General features: G+C 40.9%; 1 protein-coding gene across 1 annotated transcript; it reads right to left on the reverse strand.

The window, feature by feature from the left end:
• Positions 1-23,401: 23,401 nt before the first annotated feature.
• Positions 23,402-24,943, reverse strand: LOC148019968 (uncharacterized). Its single transcript, XM_087700864.1, has 2 exons — positions 24,392-24,943; positions 23,402-23,865 (listed from the first exon to the last, which is right to left on the reverse strand). The coding sequence occupies exons 1-2, from the start codon at positions 24,889-24,891 to the stop codon at positions 23,586-23,588; spliced, it is 780 nt and encodes a 259-aa protein (XP_087556990.1). The 5' UTR covers positions 24,892-24,943; the 3' UTR covers positions 23,402-23,585.
• Between the last annotated feature and the right edge of the window lie 1,662 nt (positions 24,944-26,605).

The raw sequence follows: 26,605 nt of genomic DNA on the forward strand, positions 1-26,605 counted from the left end.
CAAAAGCTTCTCCTTTTTCCCCCCTCTTTAGCCTTTCAAAAATCCCCTCTTTAGCCTTAATAGCTCACATATCATTATTTTTGGTTCAAATTCTAACTATCTATTCTAGAGCTTGTAGAAGTTTTAGCTTCTTCCTTCTCCTCCGATGCGTGTGTAGTCACATATGCATGCACCTGTGTGTGCTCATGGCCATGGCCACCGTGCTCCCATGGATGCCACAAACCCAGAAGGACAGGGCCATCCTCTTTCGCTCTATAGAAAACCCAAAACCACATGATGAAGCAGCCTCAGTCATTAAGCTTAAACCATGAATCCGTCCAACAGTCAATGGCTCCTCTTTTTGCTGAGTCTACGAGCAATCGTCTTTTTGTCCTTCCCCTCACAGCGACATCTTCTGCCGGTGTCTCCTTCCGAGCAGCCCCCGTTGATACTGCAAGTACTGTAACCTTAAATCTGCGACCAATCTGAGAAATTTAGAAGGATCACTGTTTTTCGAAAAACAACTTGTCTCCGAATAATAGCATAGTTTTCCCCTTTTCTCTTCGTCCCTCCCTCGTCGCCATAGCGTTCCCGTTTTAGAGCTCCCCTGATCTCCTTCTTCACCAAAATAGGCTCCTTTTTCCTTAAAGCAAGGCTCCCCAATCCCGCTTTCCTCCATCGTCCATCCTCCTCTGTTTCCCCCCAAAATACCTCCTTCTCAAAATAGCTCCCCAAAAGCTTCTCCTTTTTCCCCCCTCTTTAGCCTTTCAAAAATCCCCTCTTTAGCCTTAATAGCTCACATATCATTATTTTTGGTTCAAATTCTAACTATCTATTCTAGAGCTTGTAGAAGTTTTAGCTTCTTCCTTCTCCTCCGATGCGTGTGTAGTCACATATGCATGCACCTGTGTGTGCTCATGGCCATGGCCACCGTGCTCCCATGGATGCCACAAACCCAGAAGGACAGGGCCATCCTCTTTCGCTCTATAGAAAACCCAAAACCACATGATGAAGCAGCCTCAGTCATTAAGCTTAAACCATGAATCCGTCCAACAGTCAATGGCTCCTCTTTTTGCTGAGTCTACGAGCAATAGTGCTGATGGATTTTGGCAAGCAATGATTCCAAACCTTTTTGCAGCAACATGTATCAACATAGGCTGAAAGCATCTCATCATGTTCACTCATGCGCAGAAAATAAATGTAAACACAACAACTAAATATGTACAAAGTACCAAATCCCATGCACAACTTTTGGGTGGTTTACACACCTCGAATGCGCAGCAATACGACATCCACCCCCTCTAATCCTGCGCATCCTCCGGATGGGCCAACTACCCATGATCATTATCATCAAGATCCACAAACAAATCAATCTCTTCGTTATGCATTTCCGGTAGATCAACAAGATAACCAGCCATATCATCTGTCTCTTCCATTGGAGTTTCTTGTCGTTGCTCTTCTCTCGAAAATTCTTCCAATGCATAATCCTCATCATCTCTTTTCTTGAAAATCTTGATTCTTTTTCCAGCAATAGGCACTCTAAGCACTGTTCCATCCAATTCTGTCAGCTCATATGTTGCATTATCAAAGACATGTCTGACTATGTATGGCCCAAACCATCTTTTCACCATCTTTCGAAGTGCAGTATGCTGATTTTCAAGGCTGCTATCAAAGACCAATACCCAATCTCCCTCTTCTATTGCTCTTGGTCGCAAGCGATGCCTGCTGTCAAACCTGTCCTTATTTCTCAGTCTAGCAACCTTCAGCCTGTCAATAGCTAGCTGAATATCCTCAGGTCTCCTCTCCAACTGTCGAATCCGAAGAGCTAAGAGCTCTTCTCTCGTCAAATCCTCCTGCCAAGGTAAAACTGACCAAGTCAAAGCACAAGTCTCAATCGGCATAACAGGTTTCTGACCATACATCAACTCTGCAGGCATATATCCTGTGGTAACACTATGGGTCGTACGATCAGCCCACAAAGCAAATGGTAGAAGTCTCGGCCATTCTCCAATCCGTCCTCTGCATGCTTTGGCTAATGCTTTCACTATTGGCGGATGCCCTCTTTCACTCTTTCCATTTCCCTCTGGATTGTATGCTGTGGTTAGAGCCAATTTGATTCCTAGCTGAGAGAAAAACTCCCTAGCTTCATCTGCATCCAATTCACCACGATCCGCAGTGATCTTACCCACACAACCATACCTGCAGAAAATTTCCTCTAATAAGAACTTACACACTGCACTAGTGGTCTTCGTTCTCAAAGATCTACCCTCAACATGATTGGTAAGATCCTCTCTAGCCAAAACAATGTATCTCATCTGCCATAGACCCATAGGCATGGTAACCAAATCAACTACCCACTTATAATGAATGCATAGTGGATAGGTCGGATGAAGCTCATCTCGATGACGCACAACTGAATACATCTGGCAGTCTCTGCAAGTCTCAACAAAGTGAGAAACATCTCTATACATGCCTTTCCACCAATATTTCTCCTTGATTTTCTCATAAGTAGCCCATACTCCTCTATGACCAGCCCAAGGACTCTCATGAAACTCCCTCATCACCTGTAACTGTGACTCTCTATCGCAGACAACCCGCAAAGGTAATCCGCCTCTTTTCTTCGGATGCTTCCAAAGAAATCCGTCCTTGAGAAAATAACCATAGGCTTTCCTTCTGATCTTCTTGAACTCTTCATCTGTCCATTCATTTCTTTTGCTTAGTGTACTAAGGTACCTGCCAATCTGCAACCAATCTCCAACATAAAGTTCTTCTGCAAAAGCCATAATATCAAAGACAAGACAAACATGATCAACCATAGTGGCTGAAATTTCTGCATCATCCTCTTCTGCAAGTAGAGTCTCCTCATCATCATACCTGGCTCTAGACAACATATCTGCCACTGGATTATCCTTCCCTGCTATGTGTTTAAATTCCGGATTTAATGACTTGATGTATGCAATCCATCTCAACATAGCTATATCCGGAGTAGAGCAACTCGTGATCATACCAATCAATGGCAAGCAATCTGTCTCTACCACAACTGAAGCTCCAATAAAGTACTCCTTGTCACATTTGAGAGCCGTCACAATCCCCAATAACTCTCTCTTGATTTGCGGATATCTCCTCTGTCTCTCGTTTAGGACTTTCGCCCCAAACCGAATAGCGTACCTATTTCCATCTGCATCATCTTGACCCACAGCCCAACCTATGCCAATTGGACTAGTGTCAACTGTCAATACAATAGGCCTATCACAATTATAATCCGCTTTCTTGAGAGTAGGAGCATTCTGCAATAACTTCTTCAATTTCCGCATGGCTCTAGTGTGGCTCTCATCCCAATAAAATTTCTGCCCCTTTCGAAGCAGCTGATACAAACAATCTGCAATGTGTGCAAAATGAGGTATCCAAATCATATAAAACACACAAGCACCAATGAATCTCCGTACCTCTGAAGTAGTAGAACAATACTCTGCAATCTTGCCTATAGCATTCACCTTATCAGGTGAGGGTTTCCTGCCATAATATCCACACATATGCCCAACAATGACAACCTCATTCACTCCAAAAACAGATTTTTGCCCTGAAAGTGTCAAGTTCACTTCTTCTATCCTGGCCAAAATCTTCTCACATGCTGAAATATGATCAGCCACAAAGCATCTGCATCCCTGCTCATTTAGGCTCTCATTCTTCTCTTCTTCTGCACACCCCTTAATGGGCACATCATCCAAGAAAGGCATAGTAAGCTGAGGTATGTAATCACGAAGGACCTTATGCATGGCATTCATCATATGCGCAACAGAATTAGTGGCACCTTGAGGCAAGGTACACATCCTGACAAGCCCAATAGGAGTTCTCATGGTGGTTATGTCCCTGCTTTCCAAAGCCAGCTGAAACTGATCATATCCTGAATACAAATCACCCAAAGAATAGATGGCACGTCCAGCAAATGCCTCTGCAAACTCATCCACAACTGGACCTATACCAACATTCCTGATAGTAACTCTATTCACTGGCTGCATGTCCTGAATAAATCGAAGAGTACCATTCTTCTTTGGAACTGTAAACCACCTGTTTGAGTATGGTGCAGATGAAGGCTCAAGGATTCCCATCCTGATTTTCTCATTCAATAAATCAATCAGCTTTGGCAAGTGTGCTTTAGGCACTGGAATAGGTCGGAGATTCCATGGAATATGAGGAATAGTAAAGATGACCATAGGAGCAACAATATCAGGATTCACACATCCAATCTCATGTGGGACAAAAGCAAATCCCCTTCCATGACGCTCAAGCATCTCCTGAAAGCATTGCTTCTCCATGGGTAACAAGAAATCACCATTTCCAATTTTCAATTCAGCAAGTGTCTCTGCTGAAAATTTATGACCAATATGCTCCGGATTCCTCAAAATTTGCTGTTTAGCAGCCCTCTCTATTTGCTGATCACTGTCAGGTGGAAGCGGTATAGCAACCGGCTTCACCTTCTTGTCCACAGTTTTGTATTTCGTGTCAACCCTGGCTTCATTATGCTCTTCTGCATTACATAAACCTTGCTGTAAATCAGCAATTCTGCACTCCAATGGCTGAATATTCTCAGCCCTCTGCTCTATGGACTGCATAGGAACAGCCCCAAACTCTGAATCCTGAAATATTTCAGCAGTAAACTCTGTTGGCTGAAAATTTTCAGCCCTCTGTCTCTCTGAAAGCTGATCATAACCAGCTGGAAACTCTGTTTGCTGAATTTCTTCAGCACTCAATACTCTTTGCTGAGTTACCTCAGCCTCTAACTCAATCTGTGACATAAAATCTGCAATTTCTTGAAACATGTCCAGGGACTGCACTAATACATTACCATGACAATTCAGCATATCAGTTTTCAGCATATCTCCCATTTCTGACATCGTATCTGCACAAATCACACTGTCATACATACCATCTATGTGCTCATCATCCTCCAAAATTCCTGCATTTTTCAAATTTTTCTCCTTCCTGCATATATACTGCCTGGCAGCTCTAGGCAACCTAGAAGTCTTCTGATAACTCATTGAACTGTTTGCTGAAATCCCAACATAACCGGAGGAGAAAACACTGCTGCTGCCAGGAGGCGAGAACTCCAATTTCCTCTCCTCTGTACCACCGTCGTCTCGCGAAACGGCGGTACCTAATGAAAACCCGAATCCCTCACAGTGGGTAAGGGTGCATCTCTGAGAGTATCCCTGTTTCTAACATGATTCACACATACAGTCATAAACTGAACTGCTCTCATACCATCTTTACTGCGAATCCGTGCATAAGCAGATCCATCATCCATGACCTTCGTCTCCATGCGCATCTCTGTAATGAATGGCTGACCAAGAATTATGGGATAAGAGCATGAATCCTGCACAAAGAAATGAAAATCCTCCTCTACATCACCAATAGAAACCCTGACACTAGGGCAAGCAGCATATAAATCACCTGCAGTGTTATTGGCAGCTCTCATACGCCACCCATGCTCTACATCCATAGGCCATCTGTTACTCTCATAAACTCCACGAACAATGAGATTAATCTCTGAACCATGATCAACCAATGCAACATAAGGCACCTGTTTCTCTCCAATCTTTACCATCGTCTCTGTAGTTGCCCTAGCCCAATGGCTCCGCGAAAAGTGACTACGCGGTATCAAAACAGGCTCATCAATTTCAGCATAATGCATAGGCTGAACCCTCTTCTCTACCTGCGGCAAAACAGAAGCATTATCAACCATAACCTCATCATCATCCTCATCCAACTCTCCAATCAAAACTCCCTGTGTATCAGTCGTAGCTAATGCATGTCTTTTCCTCTTCAGGACCTCCTGAAACTGATCCTGAAACTCTCTTTTTGAGATGCCCAAAATCTCAGAAATAGTGAAAGTCACCTCACTGCCAAGTATCTTATCATTAAAGATTTTCTTCATGTCTGTAGATGTCTCAATGTCGGACATCAATCTGAATCCTGGCTGCTTTCTCTCTTGCCTCTTTTCCCTCTTTTGAGCATCCTCCATCTGTCGATCTGGCCCTGATCGTGAAGACGGTCCTGTAGTAGGTGGAGTAACAAACTCACCCCCTCTAGTCTTCTTAGCTGCACTTGGATTTTCTTCATCCCTCTTACGCTTCTCCTCAACAAATACATCTGCACCATGAGATTTAGCCAAATAAGCATAAATAGAATACCTGTCAACAGGCGAGTCCCAACCTGTCTCTGATCTGATGCTAGAGCCTGCGCTAGTCAAAACAGTTTGCTGAATTTTTCCCTTGTTTGCAGTCTCCATAGCATAAGTCCATAGTGCGGACTGAGTCTCCGATCCCTTCTCAATCTGTACTCCATATGCAGAAGCATCACCTCTAGCCGACACATAAGAAGTACGCACAGCCATGTCCTCCACTAACTTCTTCATTCCACCTTTACCAAAGTTGGTAGCAAGTGGAGCTCCTGTCTCCGTCAACCAAATCTTACCATCTTGCCCCCAATATACCAAATTTTGCCTCCTTGCATCCTGGAAAGAGTCACAATCCCTGCAATGCTGATGCTCCGTACTATCACACCAAATACATCTCCGATCTCTCCTAGGTGCACTAGGAGCACTCCTAGGTGCAATAGGAGCACTAGAAGAAGTAGCAGGCGCAGTCGAAGAAAACTGCTCCTTCAACTTACCCACCAACTCCGCTTTGACTGACTCAAGTGTCAAATCTGTGATTCCTTTGATTATGTCATCAAGAGAAGTAGGCACCGATGGAGCGGATGGTTTTGGAGCAGAAGGTGTAGGCATCGGTCGCGGAACAGGAGGAATAGGTGGAGTAGAAACAGTAGGCACTGGCATAGGCCAAGAAACTGGCTGAGGAGGAGAAGAAATAACAGGGATAGAAGTAGACATAGGAGCTGATGATGGTGTAGGCGTCATGGAACCATTCTGTAGGCGAGTCTTCCATATCCTCCTCTTGGTCAAAGTCGAGACTGCATCCTAAGCATCCTGCCAATCAGTTTTAAGACCCATAGGCTTCGTGCGATCTTCAAGAAGCTCACCCAATTCTTCTTGAAGAGCAGGATCTGCAGCTTGCAAGACAAGCTCAACTTTTTCAACATCCAATGCTCTTTGTTCAATGGCATCAAGCTGACTATACCTTTCTTCAAATTCTCGAATCAACTCCGAAGCAGCAAGACCTTTGTTTGGCATGTAGACCCACTCTCGGAATGACCGTCGAGTAGCCATACCAAAGTCCTCAAGGAAGTATTCTTCTTTTAGAGCCTTCTTAAAATCTTGCCAATGTGTATTTTGAATAAATAAATCAGTCACCTTTGTCCTCAAAGCAGGTGTGACAAGACGAAGGAAGTACTTACTCATAAGTCCAGCAGGAACTCCAAAAAATCCCATCTTGATCTCATATGTCTTCAAATATGCTGAAACATTACGCCCGTCAAATAGCTTCTTCTCACTCTCAACTGCTTCAATAGCCTTAGTCGCGCTGTTTGCATTCTCCTGCTCCGAATAGAGTTGCCTTTGCTGAGACAACTGCTGTTGATGCAATTGTTGTTGCTGCTGCATATACATTTGTGTTTGCTGATTTTGGAGCTGCATATACATGGACATATTCTGCAAAATCTGTTTTAGATCCTCCGTTGAAGTACTTGACGCAGCAGTCATTGATAGAGCTGAAGTAGACGCAGCTGGAGTTGTAGAGGAAGCTGAAATAGAGGCTGAAGTGTCTCCCATCCTGAAATTTCTGCGACGCTTTCACGTCGGTTTCACCAAAGATGTCGAAGGGTTTGTGAAAGGAAAGTCGCGTCTTCAGAAGACCTTGATATATGTCAAGATGGAAGATCAATCAAATGAATAATTCAATGTTAGAGATGGTTCTAGCATTCAACTCTGAGTCATATATTTTTAATAGCCATACAATAAATCCAGAATTCAATCAATAAATTCTGTGGTTGTTTCCTTTTGACATGTAAAGAAATGTCCCATCATCGATCTCAGTGGTGGCGAGGACAATTCATTCTTTGTTGTCTGCTGTTTGCTTTTGAGTGGTAGGCATTGTGATCTATGAAAGTCTGAGGTATATTTAATAGCAGATGACTTTTTGTTTTAACAGTCTATATTTAATATCAATGGACTGATGTACTTTTAATGTACCCATCATGGCAAAGGCCTTTCACAGTACAGTTTTCCATCCATATGTATATTAGCAAGACCACTGTAACATCTCATTCAAACTGGTAAGGTTCGTTCAGGATTTCCTGTTCAGATGATGGATAGGAAAGGAGTTTGGTGGTTGTCAGTTCGTATAATATCCAAGCTGTAAGGTGGTTTCAGCAGCTGTTATGCTCGAATCATTCTGCTGCATAGATCCAGCAGTTGCTAGCCTTGTAGATGAAGCCTCAGCTGCTACAAGCTTTGAAGATTTCACACTTGATGTGTCCTGAATGTCCTGGGTTCTAATTACACTGTATGCTTGTATCACGGACAACTCAGAAAGCTGAGATTTCACTAATTCGTTCTCCTGAAGGAGATTCCCAAGCCAACACCAATACTTTGTCATAGAACACAGACGATAGCTCTGAATGTGCCAGGCTGAGTGCCCAAAGACGAAGGTAGGATGCTGTGTTAGAAACAGCACCCAAAACAAACTCAATTGTATGTATCATTTGGTGTACAAAAACTTCACCAAATTCGAATTCCTCATGATCAGAGTCTCCATGGTCAATCTGATTTGTGTTGTCGAAGTAGGTAGGCGGGAGATCCTAACGGCTTGCATCCAGAGTGGCATTGTAGCTGCCGTTGATGCTATTCCTCCTTCCAATCCGAGGTGACGAAAACACTAAAGGAAAATAATTATTTGAATCAAACGTAAACCTCGAGATCTTGAAGTGCTCCTCCAAAGCAGCTAGCCCTGTAGCAATCGAAGCAGTACTGGTCTACCAGTCTAGAGTTGTCTTTTTCTTCACGGCCTCAATAGTTGCAATCATCACTGATGCTTTGTCAATGCTCGGCAACCACAATTTGTTCAGCACATGGCAAACTGCTCAAGCTCAAACAGATTGTTCTGCAGATGCTTCAGTCATTGTCTTCGGCTTTGTCATCCTTGTGACTACCTTGTCTTTGGCTTCATTACAGCAACTACTCTCCTCCTCCATCGCATCACCTTCCTACAGTCGCTCCAGTAGTGTTCATTGTTGCCTTCCACTTCGTTTGCAGCCTCGTCATCACCTTCCGGCCCTTGTTCGTCGTTTTTACTGTTCTTTCATCGTCCCTCCCATCAGCTCAATACCCGTTCCCTTTTCGTTTCTGTCTCCCCTCCAAAAATCCTCCGATGTCACCTCTTCTTCTACTTCGTCTTTTTGTCCTTCCCCTCACAGCGACATCTTCTGCCGGTGTCTCCTTCCGAGCAGCCCCCGTTGATACTGCAAGTACTGTAACCTTAAATCTGCGACCAATCTGAGAAATTTAGAAGGATCACTGTTTTTCGAAAAACAACTTGTCTCCGAATAATAGCATAGTTTTCCCCTTTTCTCTTCGTCCCTCCCTCGTCGCCATAGCGTTCCCGTTTTAGAGCTCCCCTGATCTCCTTCTTCACCAAAATAGGCTCCTTTTTCCTTAAAGCAAGGCTCCCCAATCCCGCTTTCCTCCATCGTCCATCCTCCTCTGTTTCCCCCCAAAATACCTCCTTCTCAAAATAGCTCCCCAAAAGCTTCTCCTTTTTCCCCCCTCTTTAGCCTTTCAAAAATCCCCTCTTTAGCCTTAATAGCTCACATATCATTATTTTTGGTTCAAATTCTAACTATCTATTCTAGAGCTTGTAGAAGTTTTAGCTTCTTCCTTCTCCTCCGATGCGTGTGTAGTCACATATGCATGCACCTGTGTGTGCTCATGGCCATGGCCACCGTGCTCCCATGGATGCCACAAACCCAGAAGGACAGGGCCATCCTCTTTCGCTCTATAGAAAACCCAAAACCACATGATGAAGCAGCCTCAGTCATTAAGCTTAAACCATGAATCCGTCCAACAGTCAATGGCTCCTCTTTTTGCTGAGTCTACGAGCAATAGTGCTGATGGATTTTGGCAAGCAATGATTCCAAACCTTTTTGCAGCAACATGTATCAACATAGGCTGAAAGCATCTCATCATGTTCACTCATGCGCAGAAAATAAATGTAAACACAACAACTAAATATGTACAAAGTACCAAATCCCATGCACAACTTTTGGGTGGTTTACACACCTCGAATGCGCAGCAATACGACAACGCTCCACGCGGAAATGCTGTCTGCATGACCACGCTGCACTATATATTTTGTATTGTACATTGAAATACTCAATTAGTTGTCGCATATAAAATATAGATATGACAGACGCTAAACACGTCATCACCTTTGGACTACATCCCCTCGAGAATTTATACTCCTTGGTTGAGACCTCCGCCCATTCGCGAGACGCTGCGGTCAAAGCTCCATGCAACCATCGCATTGACATAAACCGCAGCATCTCCTCTATGCCCCTCAAGATATCAAATCGATCGATGGCACGTACTACGTCGAAATTTATATCGTGCTTCCTCTCGATCTTGCCTAGCTTGCTAGTATCTAGCGAGCCACGTCTCCATAGAGGCATGGTGCAACATACAAAAGCAATTCACTTTCTCCTCCATTGCAACATCCATTCATTTTTCTACCCCATTTTCAACCACCACATCTCCAATCACTCTATCATCGTCCTTCAGCGACCATAGCATACTGTTGTTTGGATCTACCATTGGTAGCCATTATGAAATATGCACTAGCGCATCAGACACCAACCAACCTTCAGCCATACTACCTTCTGGCCGAGCTTGTTGTCGCACAAAGCCTTTCAGGGTTTTGATGAAGTGCTCCAAGAAGAACATCCATCGCATATGGACAGGTTCAACAATCTCCACTTCATCTACAAGATGCACAAGAAGGTGGATTTGTATCGTGAGCATGCTGGTAGGCAGGTATTTCTCAAAGAGACAAACCGTCTCCACTGCTTCCCGCCTCGCAGATTCAATAGAGGACGTCTTAATCTCCTTCCTGAGATCCATTGCACTAAAGTCGACAACCTATAAATTGCCTCGCGTATTTTTGAAGTAAGGCATCATGTGATCACGATCAGTAGTACAAATTGCCACAAATGAGAAAGAATTATGAATGATGACTACACTCCAAATAGCAAAATACGCAGGCCACTTACAATCCATTCGTAGTACAAACTTGACATATCTTATGCCAATCATGGGATCTTAGCCCTGATAATTAGTCGTCTTTAGAAAACACAGACCTAAGAGAACGCATCATACCCGTCAGAGTGCGGATAGACTTGACTATTTGCTTCACAATGTGCTCTTCTTTAGTGGAAAAAACCCAAGGAGCATGAGGTAGTTGCAAGTGACCATCAGCACTCGACTGTGGCCAAAGTACCTCCATCTTGCCTACCTCCTTCAAATCCATTCGTGCCGCTATAGTGTCTCTCTTTCCTGTGATGTGGTCCCATAGTAAGCTGCCCACATTCTTGAAAATATGCATGGGATCCAATATGGAAACTCATAGAAAACTGAGAATCATCGCATTCCGTTTGGATGTGACTCCGTGTGGATCATTTTTAGCTCGTGCCAGCCTTGGGCATTCATATTATTGAAGGTCGTCCAAGAAAACCTTCCTTGAGTTCATGACCCTCTGTCAAGAAAGCGGCATGTCCTTGATATACCATCTTCTTCATGGTTCGTGATCTTCGGGTCCAGTCTAACTATGGCCCGCAAAATGGACATGCATGATAACATGAGGTAACCAGACCTGTCCCAACGCCTCTATCCAGTGAAAACTACTATTACTACTACTAGTACTACTACTACAATCACTACTATGACAACTACGACCATGACCATGGCTACCCCAACAACAACAAACTAGAAGAGAAGAAATTAAACAACTACTACTATCACTACCACTACCACTACTACTACTACTATGACTACCACAATAACAACAAACAAGAAAATAAGAAATTAAACAACCACTACCGCTACCGCTACCACCACCACAACAACAAACAATAAAAAAAGAAAAGAAGAAACAAAACAACAACAACAATAACAACAACCTCTCCCTCCTTCTCTCTCTCCCTCCCTCTCCCTCTCCCTCTCTTTCTCTCTTTCCCTATTATGTTTAATGTTTTCTCCCTCTCTCTCTCGTTCCTTCTTTCCTTTTCTCTCTTCCCTCTCTCATTTCCTCTCCCTCCCTCACCCTCACCCTCTCCCTCTCTTTCTCTCTTTCCCTATTATGTTTAATGTTTTTTCTCTCTTCCTCTCCCTCTCTCATTTCCTCTCCCTCCCTCTCCCTCTCCCTCTCTTTCTCTCTTTCCCTATTATGTTTAATGTTTTTTCCCTCTCTCTCTCGCTCCTTCTTTCCTTTTCTCTTTTCCTCTCCCTCTCTCGTTTCCTCTCCCTCTCTCTCCCTATTATGTTTAATGTTTTTTCCTTCTCTCTCTCATTCCTTCTTTTCTTTTCTCTCTTCCTCTCCCTCTCTCATTTCCTCTCCATCCCTCTCCCTCTCCCTCTCTCTAGTTCCTTCTTTCCTGTTCTCCCTTTCTCTCGCTCTCTCAATACACATAAATTTTAACCAAAACAAGTAAAAGAGAAAGAGAAAACACAAAAACAAAGCAAGAAAGAACAATGCACTCACCCTAAAGACTCGAGGATGGATTCAGCGGCTCCTCTTCTCCCTCTGTACACTTCCTCCTCTTCTTCGCGAATGGTGGCGGTGGCCATGAGAAGCTTTCCTTCTCCCTCTTTCTCTCCCTCTCCCTCTCAAATAATGCAAGATGGATTTTGCTCTCTCTTTCACTCTCTCTTTCGTGTACTTGCGCAAAATAACGCGCTCAAGTTTCGGCCTGCGTTTGTTTTGTCTAAGTACCGTCGTTATAATTTGTGTCGCTATTAGCATCGGAAAGCGTCAACGCTAATAGCAACGCAAATAGCGACACTGCTATTTTGCGTCGGAAAGCGTTGTCGCTATACCTCCATATCCTTGTAGTGCATCTTCTTGAGATATAGAAGATCCATGATCTGAAGAGACAATTGGTTGTATTGACTAAGACCAAAATGATAAGGAGTTGATGAATTAAGAGGGAGGGTTTGAACCTTGGAATGGTTCTTTGTGTGATGTTGAACTTGGAAGACAACATCAAGACCAAGGCTTCTGCAAGTTCATATCTTCCATCAAAGCATTTAAACAAGGATGCTTCATCATTATACTTAATTGGCACATGTCAATTTGCTCTCGCATACTCTTCTTATGTCAATTTATAATTGTGGTATCCTCTATCCATATCTTCTCTATTATTCCACTTATTTCTACATTTTTGTGCTTATACCTTGAAGTGGAATTCTTACCTTGGAAGATTGTTTCTTGTTCCCAAATACAAAGCAAGTTTGAATGATTACATGGATTCTTCCAGTTTACCTTGATGACTAATGTATATGATTTCTCTACTCCACATATTTGTCTTAAGTTGAGTAATCTTAATTTTCATTTCCTCCCATCTTGCTAAGCATCCCTATGCAGTGACGACTTCACGAACCCCTGCATGTATTCTTCTACGGTGCGACAATGGTCTCACTACATTGATTGACCGATTGTATGGACACGGCGGCCCAGTAAGTCACTCATCTTTCTTATCCGTAGTTACTAATTTTAATTAAAATGCATTATTTTATGGTGGACTGATGTGCAGTTGTTTCTTTTTTGCAGATTCCGTTTGATGCTCCTTTGCGACGAGACAAGCTTTTAGATGGTGAGGATCTATAGCTCTCGCCCTTGAATCTGTGGAGCACACATCCTCTTCTTTTTTGGTCATGTGATTTATGTAGGCATTTTCTATGCACTATGTTATTATCATCCTTTGTGTATTGCCATGATTGTACTGTCGCTTTCATTATGCGATCTTGTATTTATTTTATTTATCAGTCTTATGGATTCAAGTAAACTTTGCCTTCATTTTGACAAGCATTGTACACTTTACAGTAACTCTTTTGTGTGGCCCAAATAAAGCACAGAGTGCTATTTGTGGCAAGGCAACTTACTACCCTACCACAAAATTTTTTTCGCTTGTAACCGTCACTATTAGCATCGCAAATTTACTACACGCGTCACTATTAGAGTCACAATTAGCATTGCAAGTCATTGCTATATGCGTCGCTATTTGCATCAGTATCAGCATCGTGTGACACTAATACCGATGCAAATAGCGACGCATATAGCAACAATGATACTGATTGTTCTATGGTGTCGCTAATACCGACGTTTTTTGCGACGACAAGGGCAAAAATTTTTACGAACATTTTTGTTACTTTGAACGTCGGTATGAGGCTTGTATCTTGTAGTGATTAAACACTAGTATGAATGTGGTCTAAGAGCTTGGCCGCCTTGTTGAACATTGAATTTCTCCATTCATGGCACACAGAGAGAGAGAGAGAGAGAGAGAGAGAGAGAGAGAGAGAGAGAGAGAGAGAGAGAGAGAGAGAGAGAGACCTTGTTGGGCATTGAATTTTTGTATCCATGGTGGCACAGAGAGAGAGAGAGAGAGAGAGAGAGAGAGAGAGAGCAAAAAAAGCTAAATAAGGAGGGAAAAAAATGGGTGGGAAGTTTTAAAAACCCAACTTTTTGTGATTTGAATTTAGATTTAATATGATTATCATGCAATCACAATGATGTCAGTAATGGGAAGTGGACGAGACCCTATGTCAGTAATACAAAGGTTGTCATAATTACAATACAAGGGGTAAAAAGTAGATATTCAAAGCAAAACTTCATAATGATAAATCTTTATATCTTTCTTTAAAATAATTTTTTCTTTTTAAAAAATAAAATTCTTTTACAAAGGCTTTACTCCTATTGGTCTAGAGCACTTTCCCTCTACATCCTAAAAGGCATTTTCAAGACCTCGAAACTCCCCTAATGTCATGTTGGTATCAGAAAGCATTATGCAATGACCTAAACTATTTGATGCAATAATTGATGATATCAAATACTAAGGCCTACATTTTCTTTGCATTGTTTAGTTTTTCCGTTCTACTTTATATGACTTCAATCCAATTTTGTTGCCTTGTATACACTTCTCTTACATCATGAATCCGTTGGAATATGTGATCTTTTCACATTGAAAATCAGTTAGTCATTATAAAACAAGAACTTATTACCTCTTAACAATATAATTAGAGTTTTACACAACATTACATATAGAATGTGCCATTTATTGTGCACCAAGCAATATATTTCATAATTTTGTGAGGTTTGATTTCCTTTGCTCATAGAAACACAAAGGAAGAAGGTTGCAACCTCGCAAACTTCACAAGATCACAAATGTGAAACATGGTTAGCAAACCTAGTTGACAACACTATCTGCACCAACCAATATATTATTATTTCATGTATATATTTTTGTAATATTCTATTAATATATTTAGTCAATTTTAACCCGAGTTGGACACTTTGCTCTAATAGTAAAGGGCCCTCTCATGCCAGGTAGTTCATAACCATCTTGCATATGGCCTCAACTATACCTTCATTTTCCCATATAGAATTGTTCCTTGTGTTCAAATTTCTAAAATTCCATGCATTACCTACTCAAGGCACTATGTGGCCCACCTTGGGATGTCCATATGCCCACATTGCCATGGTGTGCAATTGTAAAATACATATCCATGTTCCCATTCGAGTTCAACCCCTCATCTAAAAAGACTCTCTTCGCCCTATCCCTCTTCCCATTCTAGTTAAGGTGCATTTTATTTTGCTATGTTATATTAGCACTATGACTCTGAGATCTCACATGCAAGGCAAGCTTGTTCACCTATCCCCCTTCACTTCTATACCCCAAAGCTCTCTTTGTTGCCTCCATTATCTAGTTCCATCTCCCTATGCATGTCCCTTAATCCCCCAAGGCTTATGTCACAACTTTTTGCTACACTCTCATACACCTCCTCTATGTAGCATTTGTGTTCCAGCACTTGTCTAAAACACAAGGCTCTTATTGGTGATTAGTATTGTGACATGTCACATGTGATTAGAGTGTACTGATTAAGGAGGAACAACATGATCAAGGAAACAAGACATATTTTTTTGAACTAACCTTTCTCAAACTTAGGATCACAACCAATATGATCAAAGGTGCTATTTATTGCCATGATTATGAGTATGAATGTTCTCATTCATGTCTCTAATGGGATAATGAAGCTTATGCTTTAGCAAAGTTTTGAACACACTTGTGAATATACTTCATCTACTCTATCTTTAAGCTTGAAGTTCCTTCCCCTTTCCTTGTTTGTTTTCTCAATGTGTACAACCCTTCTTGTACTTGTATAATCCTTAATTTTGAATATTTTATAGCATAGGTCATAATGAATGTCACATGGGGAGTTTTATCATATACCATCCAAATTAATAACTAGGTAAGTAAACATGTGCTAAAAATGACTTTCTACTCATAAATTATGAAAGTTCACGTACATGTTAGACTTAACATTCAAGACATCGTTGTGTGTTCAAAATAGTCAACATGCATTGTTATATATAGACAAGTTTCTCATAAGATTTATACTTGACATTCTGCACCAGTGCTTTGCACCAAACTTTGAAGCACCCTCTTGCATGGTATTATTTACATTACTATTCATATAATATAATGTGTGTGTGTGTGTGTGTGCGTGTGCGCGCGTGTGCATGTGCGTGTGCGTGTGCGCTCGTGTGCGTGTGCATGTGCGCGTGCATGTGCACGCGTGTGCGTGTGCGTGTGCGTGTGTGCGTGCGTGCGTGCGTGCATGTGTGTGTGTGTGTGTGTGTGTGTGCACGCGCACGCGCGCACATGCGTGTGCGTGCGTGCACGCGCACTTTATTTATAATGCTAATGTTTATACTAGCTTATCTACCTTACAAATGTTGAGACTAGCAAATGATGCTTGATATGTATGCCCATAGAGGTTGGATGTGTACCCAAAAGAGGCATGCCCATAAGTGGCTTTGTATGGAAGACAGACATATGATATATGCTCTAGGAAGAGACGACAGAATCCCATAAGCACAATTATGAGGTAGAGTGGTACTATCCAAATGCTACATAAGAATGTACTTGACACTCATTTCAATGTAATGTAACTTTCAATTTGAGTCATTGTCCATCTTACACAAGAATGTCTTTATGAGTCCAAGATTCATCTTGGGACCTAATTCACTTGTGTAACAATCAGTCTATCTAAGTCCATGCCATCATGACTAGTGTCTTCATCTTCCATCCTCCATAACTACCATGCTCTGGATCCATGTTTTGACATGGTATCACAGCCATGGTGAGCATGGCACAGCTCTATACACTGCTCCTTCAGTCTCTCTTCACTTTTGCTCAGCTCAGTTTGAATGCACGACTTATGTTTCTTACTTGAACTCACACTCAATGTTTGGCAGCCATAGCCCAGACTGGACTTGCAGCACCTAGAGCTCTTGGATCTCCTCAACCAAAGCCTACCTCAGCTATCTCTCTTCTAGAGACTTGTTCTCTTTTTGAGAGTGCAACTATTTGGCATTTCAAAGCCCAATATTGGCTGCTCTATGCACTAGCGTTATGAAAATTGGAGATCATTGCTTGTTCTGTGGCATTTTTAGTCTGTACATCTTTTCTCCCTATAGGTGACATAATCCTCCCTGCAACCATAGGGCTTTTAAAGCTCCATATCCAATCTCTCTCCCCATATAATATCTCAAAGAAATTCTTCTCCTACAAGTTATACTAGAAGGAAAACTAGTAGCTACTTGCAAACCCTAACAGGGAAGCCATAGCTTTCTCATTTTGAGCTTTAAAATCTCTTCACTTTCTCACGTGTCTCAGCTCAAAGAATTCCATGCTACTTTGATTCATTGAGTCACTTAGTTCTCAGTAAAGTATCACTCCAAATTAGCAAGAGGAATCAAACATCAAGGAACAACAACATCAAGAATCAAGCTAGTATCTTTTGATACTGCATAGTGGGATTTGACAGTGCCATCACTTGTGCTTTTTAGCACATTCAAGAATGAACTCATTGTTGGTTATTCCGAGTTTTTGAATACTAATTCCTGGTTATGCCAATGAAAAATAAGAAGATTTTTATGTGGATACCTTTCATGAATAATTTTGAAGACATTCCAGGTGCCTTGGTTATCATACAAAACTCAAAGTTGGTGGTACCTTTGCTTGAGGGGGACAAGAAGAGCAAAGTTAAAGTCAAAGAAACTGCAAGCAAAGTGAAGAGCGACTAAGAAAGAAAAATGAAGGACAAGATGTTGTATGATCTCAGGGGAAAATCCAACATAATGTCAAGCCATGAGTCAAAGCCATATGAAATCCCAAAATTCTATGTATCCAAAGCTAATGTTGTGATGTGTTATCAAGTCATGAAGCCAAAAAAAAAAATCCATCTTGTATGCCCAAAGAAATGTAATGACCTCACAAAGACAAATGGAACTCCAAAATCTATGTATCCTAAGATCTATGTAGTGGTTCAACAAGTCCTTTCAAGTCAAAGCAATGTATCTATTTATATGCATCACAAAAGCATTGACCAAAAAGACTGGAGCAAAAGGCACGTACCACACATCAACAAATGGGATAAAGAGCACAACAAAGGAAAAGAGCATGAAGAAAAATAAAACCAAGAAGACCAAGAAGATCAAGAAAAACAGAGGATGCACAAAGTAGATGAAGAAGATACATTCCGTTGCTGATAATAAAATTTTTTCCCTTTGTGGATTATGTTTCCCATGGTGGATGTAAAATCCCTTACCAAATATGTAAAGTTTCAATCTTTAACTTGACTAGGCTACCTATGAGCTAGTCTCCTAGGCCATGTCATCATGTCGAGGGGGCAAAAGCCATCAAGTGTAGAAACTCATCATTTGAGGGGGGGTGTTGAGAATGCTTGATATGTATGCCCATAGAGGTTGGATGTGTGCCCAAAAGAGGCTTGCCCATAAGTGGTTTTGTATGGAAGATAGACATATGATGTATTCACTAGGAAGAGAAGATAGAATCCCATAAGCACAGTGAGGTAGAGTGGTAATATCCAAATGTTATATAAGCATGTACTTGACACTCATTTCAATGCAATGTAACTATAAGTTTGAGTCATTGTTTGTATCATTGTCCATCTTACACAAGAATGTCTTTATGAGTCCAAGGTTCCATCTTGGAACCTAATTCACTTGTGTAATAGTTAGTCTAAGTCCATGTCATCATGAGTGGTGTCTTCATCTTCCATCCTCCATAGCTACCATGATCTAGATCCGTGTTTTGACAACAAAATCCTTATAGCTTCGAATCAAGGCAATGGGGACCTTAAAGAAATGATATATCAAATGAAATTGGTATCCTATAGTAGTCACATGCTAACTTCTATTCAAAATGTTCTATTTCTCTTCTCTTGTGATAGATATAATGCAAATTTAGAGTATGGCATCTGTTGCTCTTATGATATAACTCATTAAGGGTAATATAGTATATGTCTTTAGAATGTAACTTGTTTATCCAAGTCTTTAGGCATTATGCACTTAAAATTCTTAACCACAACTTATGCCTTGCTTTTCTCTCTCAATTGTACGCTATCTCATATTAAGGCCCACAAATACATCATAGTAGAGAGTTTTCTTAAAATTCTTCATCACAAAAAGGGAAGGTAATAAGTCGACTATGCATGCAAATGAGTCTTGGATGCTAGCGCATATTGTCACTTGACCATGAGAGGAAATAGCATTACCTTGCAACTTTAGGTATTGAGTGAGCAAGGAAGTTAAAAAATAGTGACATAATATGATCAATGGATTTCAAAGTAAATGGAAACTATTATAACTTGCAAGGTTAAGCATTGAGTGAGCAAGGAATGAAGGGACTCATAACATCTCTTTTCCTATGTGAGGCTATTCAAAACACTAATTAAAAAGTGTATGATTTGCATCACAAACAATCAGTGTGTGTATGTGCACATAGACATGTATTGTATGCATGTATATGTGCATATATGTGTGTGTGCACATATTTATGCAAGTGTGAACAATTGCATGTGAATAAATGTTGGCATGTTCTAAGAGTCCAAGGAGTTGTGTGTAGGATTTTGACAATCAACACATCCAGGCACCATATTGGGGAATATGGGAATTTCCCATAAGTTTGGGACACGTGGTCAAATCTTTGGATTTGTCGTAACTTGAACACTATAACTCCAAATCGAGCGCTCTATAGCTCAATACATTCCATTTTTCAAGCGCTTTCCAATGATAGGTCACATCATATGGTTTCGAGAAACTTATAAGCATGTTATCCGGGTGCCACCTTTTTAGTATTCAAAAAATGGGAATTGGAAGATTCCCAAACTCACTAATATTGTGTTGGACCTTCTATTAAGGATAAAAATGTACATTCAAAACCCCGCTCCCTCCAAAAATATTCATTCAAGTCCCCTCTCCCCGCCAAAAATAAAAAATCCTCTCTCTCTCTCTCTCTCTCTCTCTCTCTCTCTCTCTCTCATATACCAAGCCACACAATGTGTGCAATTTTGTTTCTATAATCCTACCTTCAATTCCATTGCAAATTCGTAGTAAAAGTTGTAGTCATACATAAATAATTAACTATTTTTGCTCTTCCTACTATAGATCCTTCTCTATCTATTCTTGCACACATTGTGACACACTATGCCAATAGATAAATAATTGACTATTTTTTGCTCTTCCTTCTATAGATCCTTCTCTATCTATTACTGCATACATTGTGACACACTATGCCAATAGATTGACTAAACTTGGCACATTGTCCCCAAATTTCTCAAGGTATACATAGTATGTTTATATTTTTCCATTCAAAATAATACAACATGGCATATTCCAAGTATTGTAAACAGATGTACCCAAGAGTAGTGCCAATATACATAATATATCTCATGATAATAATACACAACTCAATATGATTTGAAATAAGAGAAAGGATGGGATAAGTAGAGCTACATGGGTAGATAATAAGGCTAGTTGAGGGAGAGGTGATGCCATGCATGTTGGATCCTCCAATGTCATATCCTTGACCAATCATGTGTTGGAAATAGGGCTTGATATAGTCAGAATAATATATGAAGCACCACAATGTCACCCCATTGAGAGGGGGAGAGAGAAAGTGAGAGAGCTCATCCTTGATGAAAAGAACTCCAATATGCATGCTTCGATATGCATGCCTCAATTGGAGATTGTCCTTGTAACCTTTTCTTTCCCTAGTCCCAAATCCCATAGCTCACCTATGATGGCTACATTAGAATTTTGCCATTATAGTGTTGATTGTGAACCCCAAGATCCGCTAAATTTTGGAAGTGGGGGGATCCAGGGAGGAAAGGTGTGTAAATTTGTGATATTAGTTTGATACAACTCATACTCGATCATTATGGATTATCTTAATCGAGTTAGAGACTCATTTTCCAATTAAAAATTGATTAATATACATTAAAAGCATCAATAATTGGATCGTCTTAATTTTAATGGTGAAAAAATGTCCTTGCAATGGAGCCTTCTGAGCATCGCTTTGAATACCATGTAGCCACCCTCCCCCCCTTCATAATAAGAAAAGATGATAATATATATATATTTATATTTATATATATACGTAAAAATTATAATAATACAAAAAAACACATATCGTACATTTACTTAATATATATATTAAATATAATATCTTATACTAAGTCAATATATATGCAATAATATACATCTATATATTCTATTATTATAGGTGTGTATGTGTATATATGTTAATTATCTTAAATTTATTTATCTAAAACTCATTTGTATATATAAATGTTAATGTAAAGTTCATTCATAATATATATTATATTAGTATTAGTCATTATACACAAAAATCTAAAATTCTATTTATATATAATAGTTATAACTAAACATTAGTTATATAATCATACTAATGTTCAATATAGTAAAATTATTATCAAATTATCGATATATAATGATAGTCACACTTGGACCAATATTGTACTATCGATATACAATTAGATTATTATCAATAATTAAACATTATTATTTAAATATCAATATCCATTAAATTATTATTGATAACATCGTAATTCCAATAAATTATTACTGGATATTGATAACATTGTATATCCAATCCAAAATATAATTATTGATGTTCCATCTTTCAAGTTTAACAAATTCAATTTTTGTAATATTCAACCTTCGCAAATGCCAAAAGGCTGAACAATCTTGCCACCCTGACCTATCTTCTTATAACCCCCCAAATCTCTAATGAAGTTTGCCTATGAGATGTGAAAAAGCTCACATCCAAGTAAGATGTGGGTGGGTGATCAAGAGGCCAACACATGTGGTGTATAGAATAGATGCACACACCCTAATCTCTAATGATGTTTGCCTATGGAGATGTGAAAAAGCTCTCATCCAAGTAAGATGTGGGTGGGTGATCAAGAGGCCAACATGTGGGGTATAGAATAGATGTACACACTTAGGGTGTCTGAAGCCGACACATCCCCCACCCCCCTCCTCCCTTAATATTAGTAATAAAGATGAGTATTACATACCTCCATTACCAAGGTTTAATGAATGATAAAATTTGAGAGACTTGATTTCTTCAAAGTCATTGAAGAGACTATTTGTTTTTTCTAATATTTATTCTCAAGTTTTCTAAAGATTCTAAGGAAGGTACACCCCTTTGTGTAAACCATAAAATTAAAACCCATTTGTTTAGATTGTAAGATATTAACTCGAATATTTCTTTATTTTTAAGATAATCATTTCTTCAAACCAATAGAGCATGTGCATGTTTTGTCAAACTATAAACTACCTCTAAAGAAAAAGAAGAAAACAATAACAAGGTAGAGAAAAACATTTGGTCACACAACTTCGCAAGTTTTGCAAGACCTCCCTTACATCAGTAGGGCTAAACCAATAATACCAACCAATCTAACTGGAATGGGACGATGGGCTCGTAGCTAGCAATCTTAAAGCCATTGCCAGAGCGAATGACTACACGAATAATACCAACCAATCTAATTGGAATGGGACGATGGGCTTGTAGCTAGCAATCTTAAAGCCATTGCCAAAGACCCATTCGCTCGATGTTCATTGTACCATAAACAAATTAGCTTTGCATGGACCGTGTCTCTCCACACAACCTTCAACTTGTTTTGAGCAATTGGCTTTGGCTAACCCTTTCGAAAAGATGGGCATCAAGAGCGCACAAATTGGCGAATATGAGAACATAACGTGCATTCGCCCCCCAAAAAAAGACTACGTTCTCTAATTGGAATTGTCCAATATAACAAGTTTAACATGCGCGCGCACTCTCCCATACACATGCTTTAAAATTATTTGAACACACGCTTTATTCCAAAATATAAAAAGAACAATTACACAATTAAGTATACATTTAGAACTTATTTACATATAGTGAGGCTGCTTCATTTGATTTTTTTTCTACAGAGTTCATGAAGCTTATGTACATTTTAATGCTGTTGTATCTGCGGTGGTTGTGTCTGTTGCATGGCTAGGATACTCTCAGCTGCCAGGGGAGGTGGCATGTCCTGACCAAGAGACCTTCTCCGGCGCCCCCTCGTGGCACTCCTCATCGTCTTGGAAGTCATGCAAGTAGCGGTCCGGAGAGACCTTCCAGACATTATCAGGGCTGGCCAGGGCCGGCCCATGGATGTCATCTTCGAAGATCTCGACAGCCTCAGACGGGACTACGCAGCTGTCATCATCTGCGACCAGCTCTTTGATGCTTTCTGGGAGGTCCTTGACATCATCATCTGCAGGCATAGAGGGGCTGCTGCTGTCTCTGTAATATTTAGACATAGTAAGGCTGCATCACTTGATTTTTCCTACAAACTTTGGAAAGCAATCTTGAAGGCATCACAAAGACTATTCAGATAGATTCCCACTATAATTGCCACGATGTGTATCATGCCGACATCATGAACCTCTGTCAAGGAGGGACTGCAATATATGCCACATCGTGTATTACAACAACATCATGAGCTTCTGTCAAGGAGGGACTGCCGCATACCTAGCTACGTGTGGGTGGGTTGGGGGGGGGGGGGGGGGGGGCTTTGCCTGCCCAGGGTGGGGGCGACAGTCCCCTTGCTCCCAACTGCACCTAGCTAGGTATGCAGCGCCTCCTGAGCAGACGCTAATGTTGTTAAGCACTATAGTGAAAAACAATGGACAACAACCCCTTCTCGCACATGTCTAAAACTTCTTGTGTATGAACATGAAATGGTGTCTACATCAATCAATACTGGCACAGAGTTTTCCCCACACAAGCAAAATTAGCTGTGTTTGTTACATGGCTGAAATACTCTCACCCGGCGACGGCGGGCAGCATGTCTTCAACCCTCTCGCTTACACCCTCATGGCACTGATCTGGGTGGTTGTCTTCCAGGACATATTCGAGGTGATGGTCATGGGGGACCGCCTTGGGGGTGCACTCGGGCCTGGCAAACGCTGGCCCATGGATGTCATCTTCAAAGGTGTCAATGTCGTCGCAAGGCATGACATCGTGAATCACAAGCTTTTCTTTGATGCCTTCGGGGAGGTCATGGCCGGCGTGATGAGGCGAAGGTACACAGGTGCCGGCGCCGGTGCTTTTGCTGTTGGAGCCGCCTGGTTCTGCTGCAGAAAGGTTGGAGCCTGCGACAGGGGTGTCCTTAATTGATGAGGCGCCGGTGTCTGTGTGCACATGCGAAGGCGGTTGCTGCGCCGCAATATCGTGATGAGGGATATTGGGCTGACGATGATCATGAGAGGCGTGCGAGTGGCTGAGGTTTGCCTGGGCTTCCTCCCCATGGCGGGTGACCTGCGCCATCCTGGTCTCACTCGATACAACACACAGAGAATGGGGCGCGCCGAGAGGCAGACACAGAGAGAGAGAGAGAGAGAGAGCGAGAGAGAATCTATCACGGGCACTTGTCTTGTAGCTGCAAGAGATACGCCCCCACGTGGCCTGCCACCTCACTACCATCCCTGTCCTTACCGTACCTAGAAACTCCGGCTATTTGAAGGTATTATTAGTAGCCCTAGATTTTCAAGGGTATACTAAGCCTATATTATCTTTTCAAGGGCTCAAATCAGAGCAGACTTTACATTGCACTACTTAAATAACGGTACCTAAGAAATTTTTCCAGATATAACTCTGCTTTTGAAGGGTGGAATTTTTCACATCCTTCTCTCAAGGTTAAAATCCTTTGAGAAGGGTTCTCCAATCTTCAAAGCCAATGCAAAAGGATAACTTTATATTATCTTTTGAAGGGCCAAATTTGAGGAAACTTTACACTGCACTAACTTAAGAAGGATATTTTGAACTTTCTTCCAATTTTGAAGGGTGGAGCTTTTCACATCCTTCTCTAAGGGATCTTGAGAAGGTACACTAAACTTTTTTCAACTTTTGAAGAGTGGAAATTTTCACATCCTTCTTTGAATGGTAAAGTCCTTAGAGAAGGGTTCTACAGTCTTCAAAACTAGGGCCAAACTAGGAGTACCTCTCTCTCTTCACAACAAACCCATAGGGTGAGGGGGTCAATTACAACCTGTATACTCTCGAGTAGCAACTCGTTTGGTAAAGACATGTCACACTAAATGTGTTGTGTTTGATTTCAGATGGTCCAAATGTCTTGGTTGAGTGGTCATGAGGGGGTCCTAAGTACTTTCATGAATGCATGAATCTAAAATGAGATGGGTGCTAGTTCTTAGGCCTTGGGCAACATCCTAACTAATAATCAAAGAAGACAAAAGGCTACACACTAGGAACAAAAACTTTTGGCCCTAAAAGAGTCAGGGGTCTACTCTATAATATTAAAAGTCAAATTGAATAGTGCTAATAAAAATGGCATAGTGATTTACTTGAAAGACATGTGCATTGGGAACTAATAAACGTGAGTATGAAGCTTATAACACTTTTTTGGCCATATTTGAGAGCTCATAAAAGTATCTTCGTCTTTCATCTTGCCACCATCAACTGCATGCTTTGTGTGGAAGGATCATATTATAGTCCATTATCTCATATTTCCAAGACAATGTTTCAATCATTTCAACTTTGGATCAAAGCAGCACAACTTGTATGTGGCTAATATCCATGGCCCTCTATACATTTTTTAAAAACCAAAATAAAAGCTATAGGTGTGTCTAAATGCACATCTAGAAACCCACATTTACAAGCATGTCACACTTGCAAATTAGTCATATTCGTATTCACACTTATATAATGGCACCTATAGACCCACTTATAAATACAAATATAACCATTATTGTTTGGTATATTCCCGGGGGGTCCACCTTATAGGCCCGTAGGTGTAGCACGTGCACTCAACAGGAGGGGGTTTAATATCAGTTTCACCTACAGATTTAAAATGAAAGAAGGGGGTTAAATATTGTATACTGAGAAATTAAAATAAGGGGTATTTTTATCCATAAATCTTCAGAACTAGGTTGTTAGTATACACACACACACACACACACACACACACACACACACACACACACACACACACACACACACACACACACACACACACACACACTAC

This window comes from Lygodium microphyllum, chromosome 19 (assembly GCF_053477565.2).
Source record: "Lygodium microphyllum isolate KBCC chromosome 19, Lygodium_microphyllum_v1.1.10, whole genome shotgun sequence".
Classification (NCBI taxonomy): domain Eukaryota; kingdom Viridiplantae; phylum Streptophyta; class Polypodiopsida; order Schizaeales; family Lygodiaceae; genus Lygodium; species Lygodium microphyllum.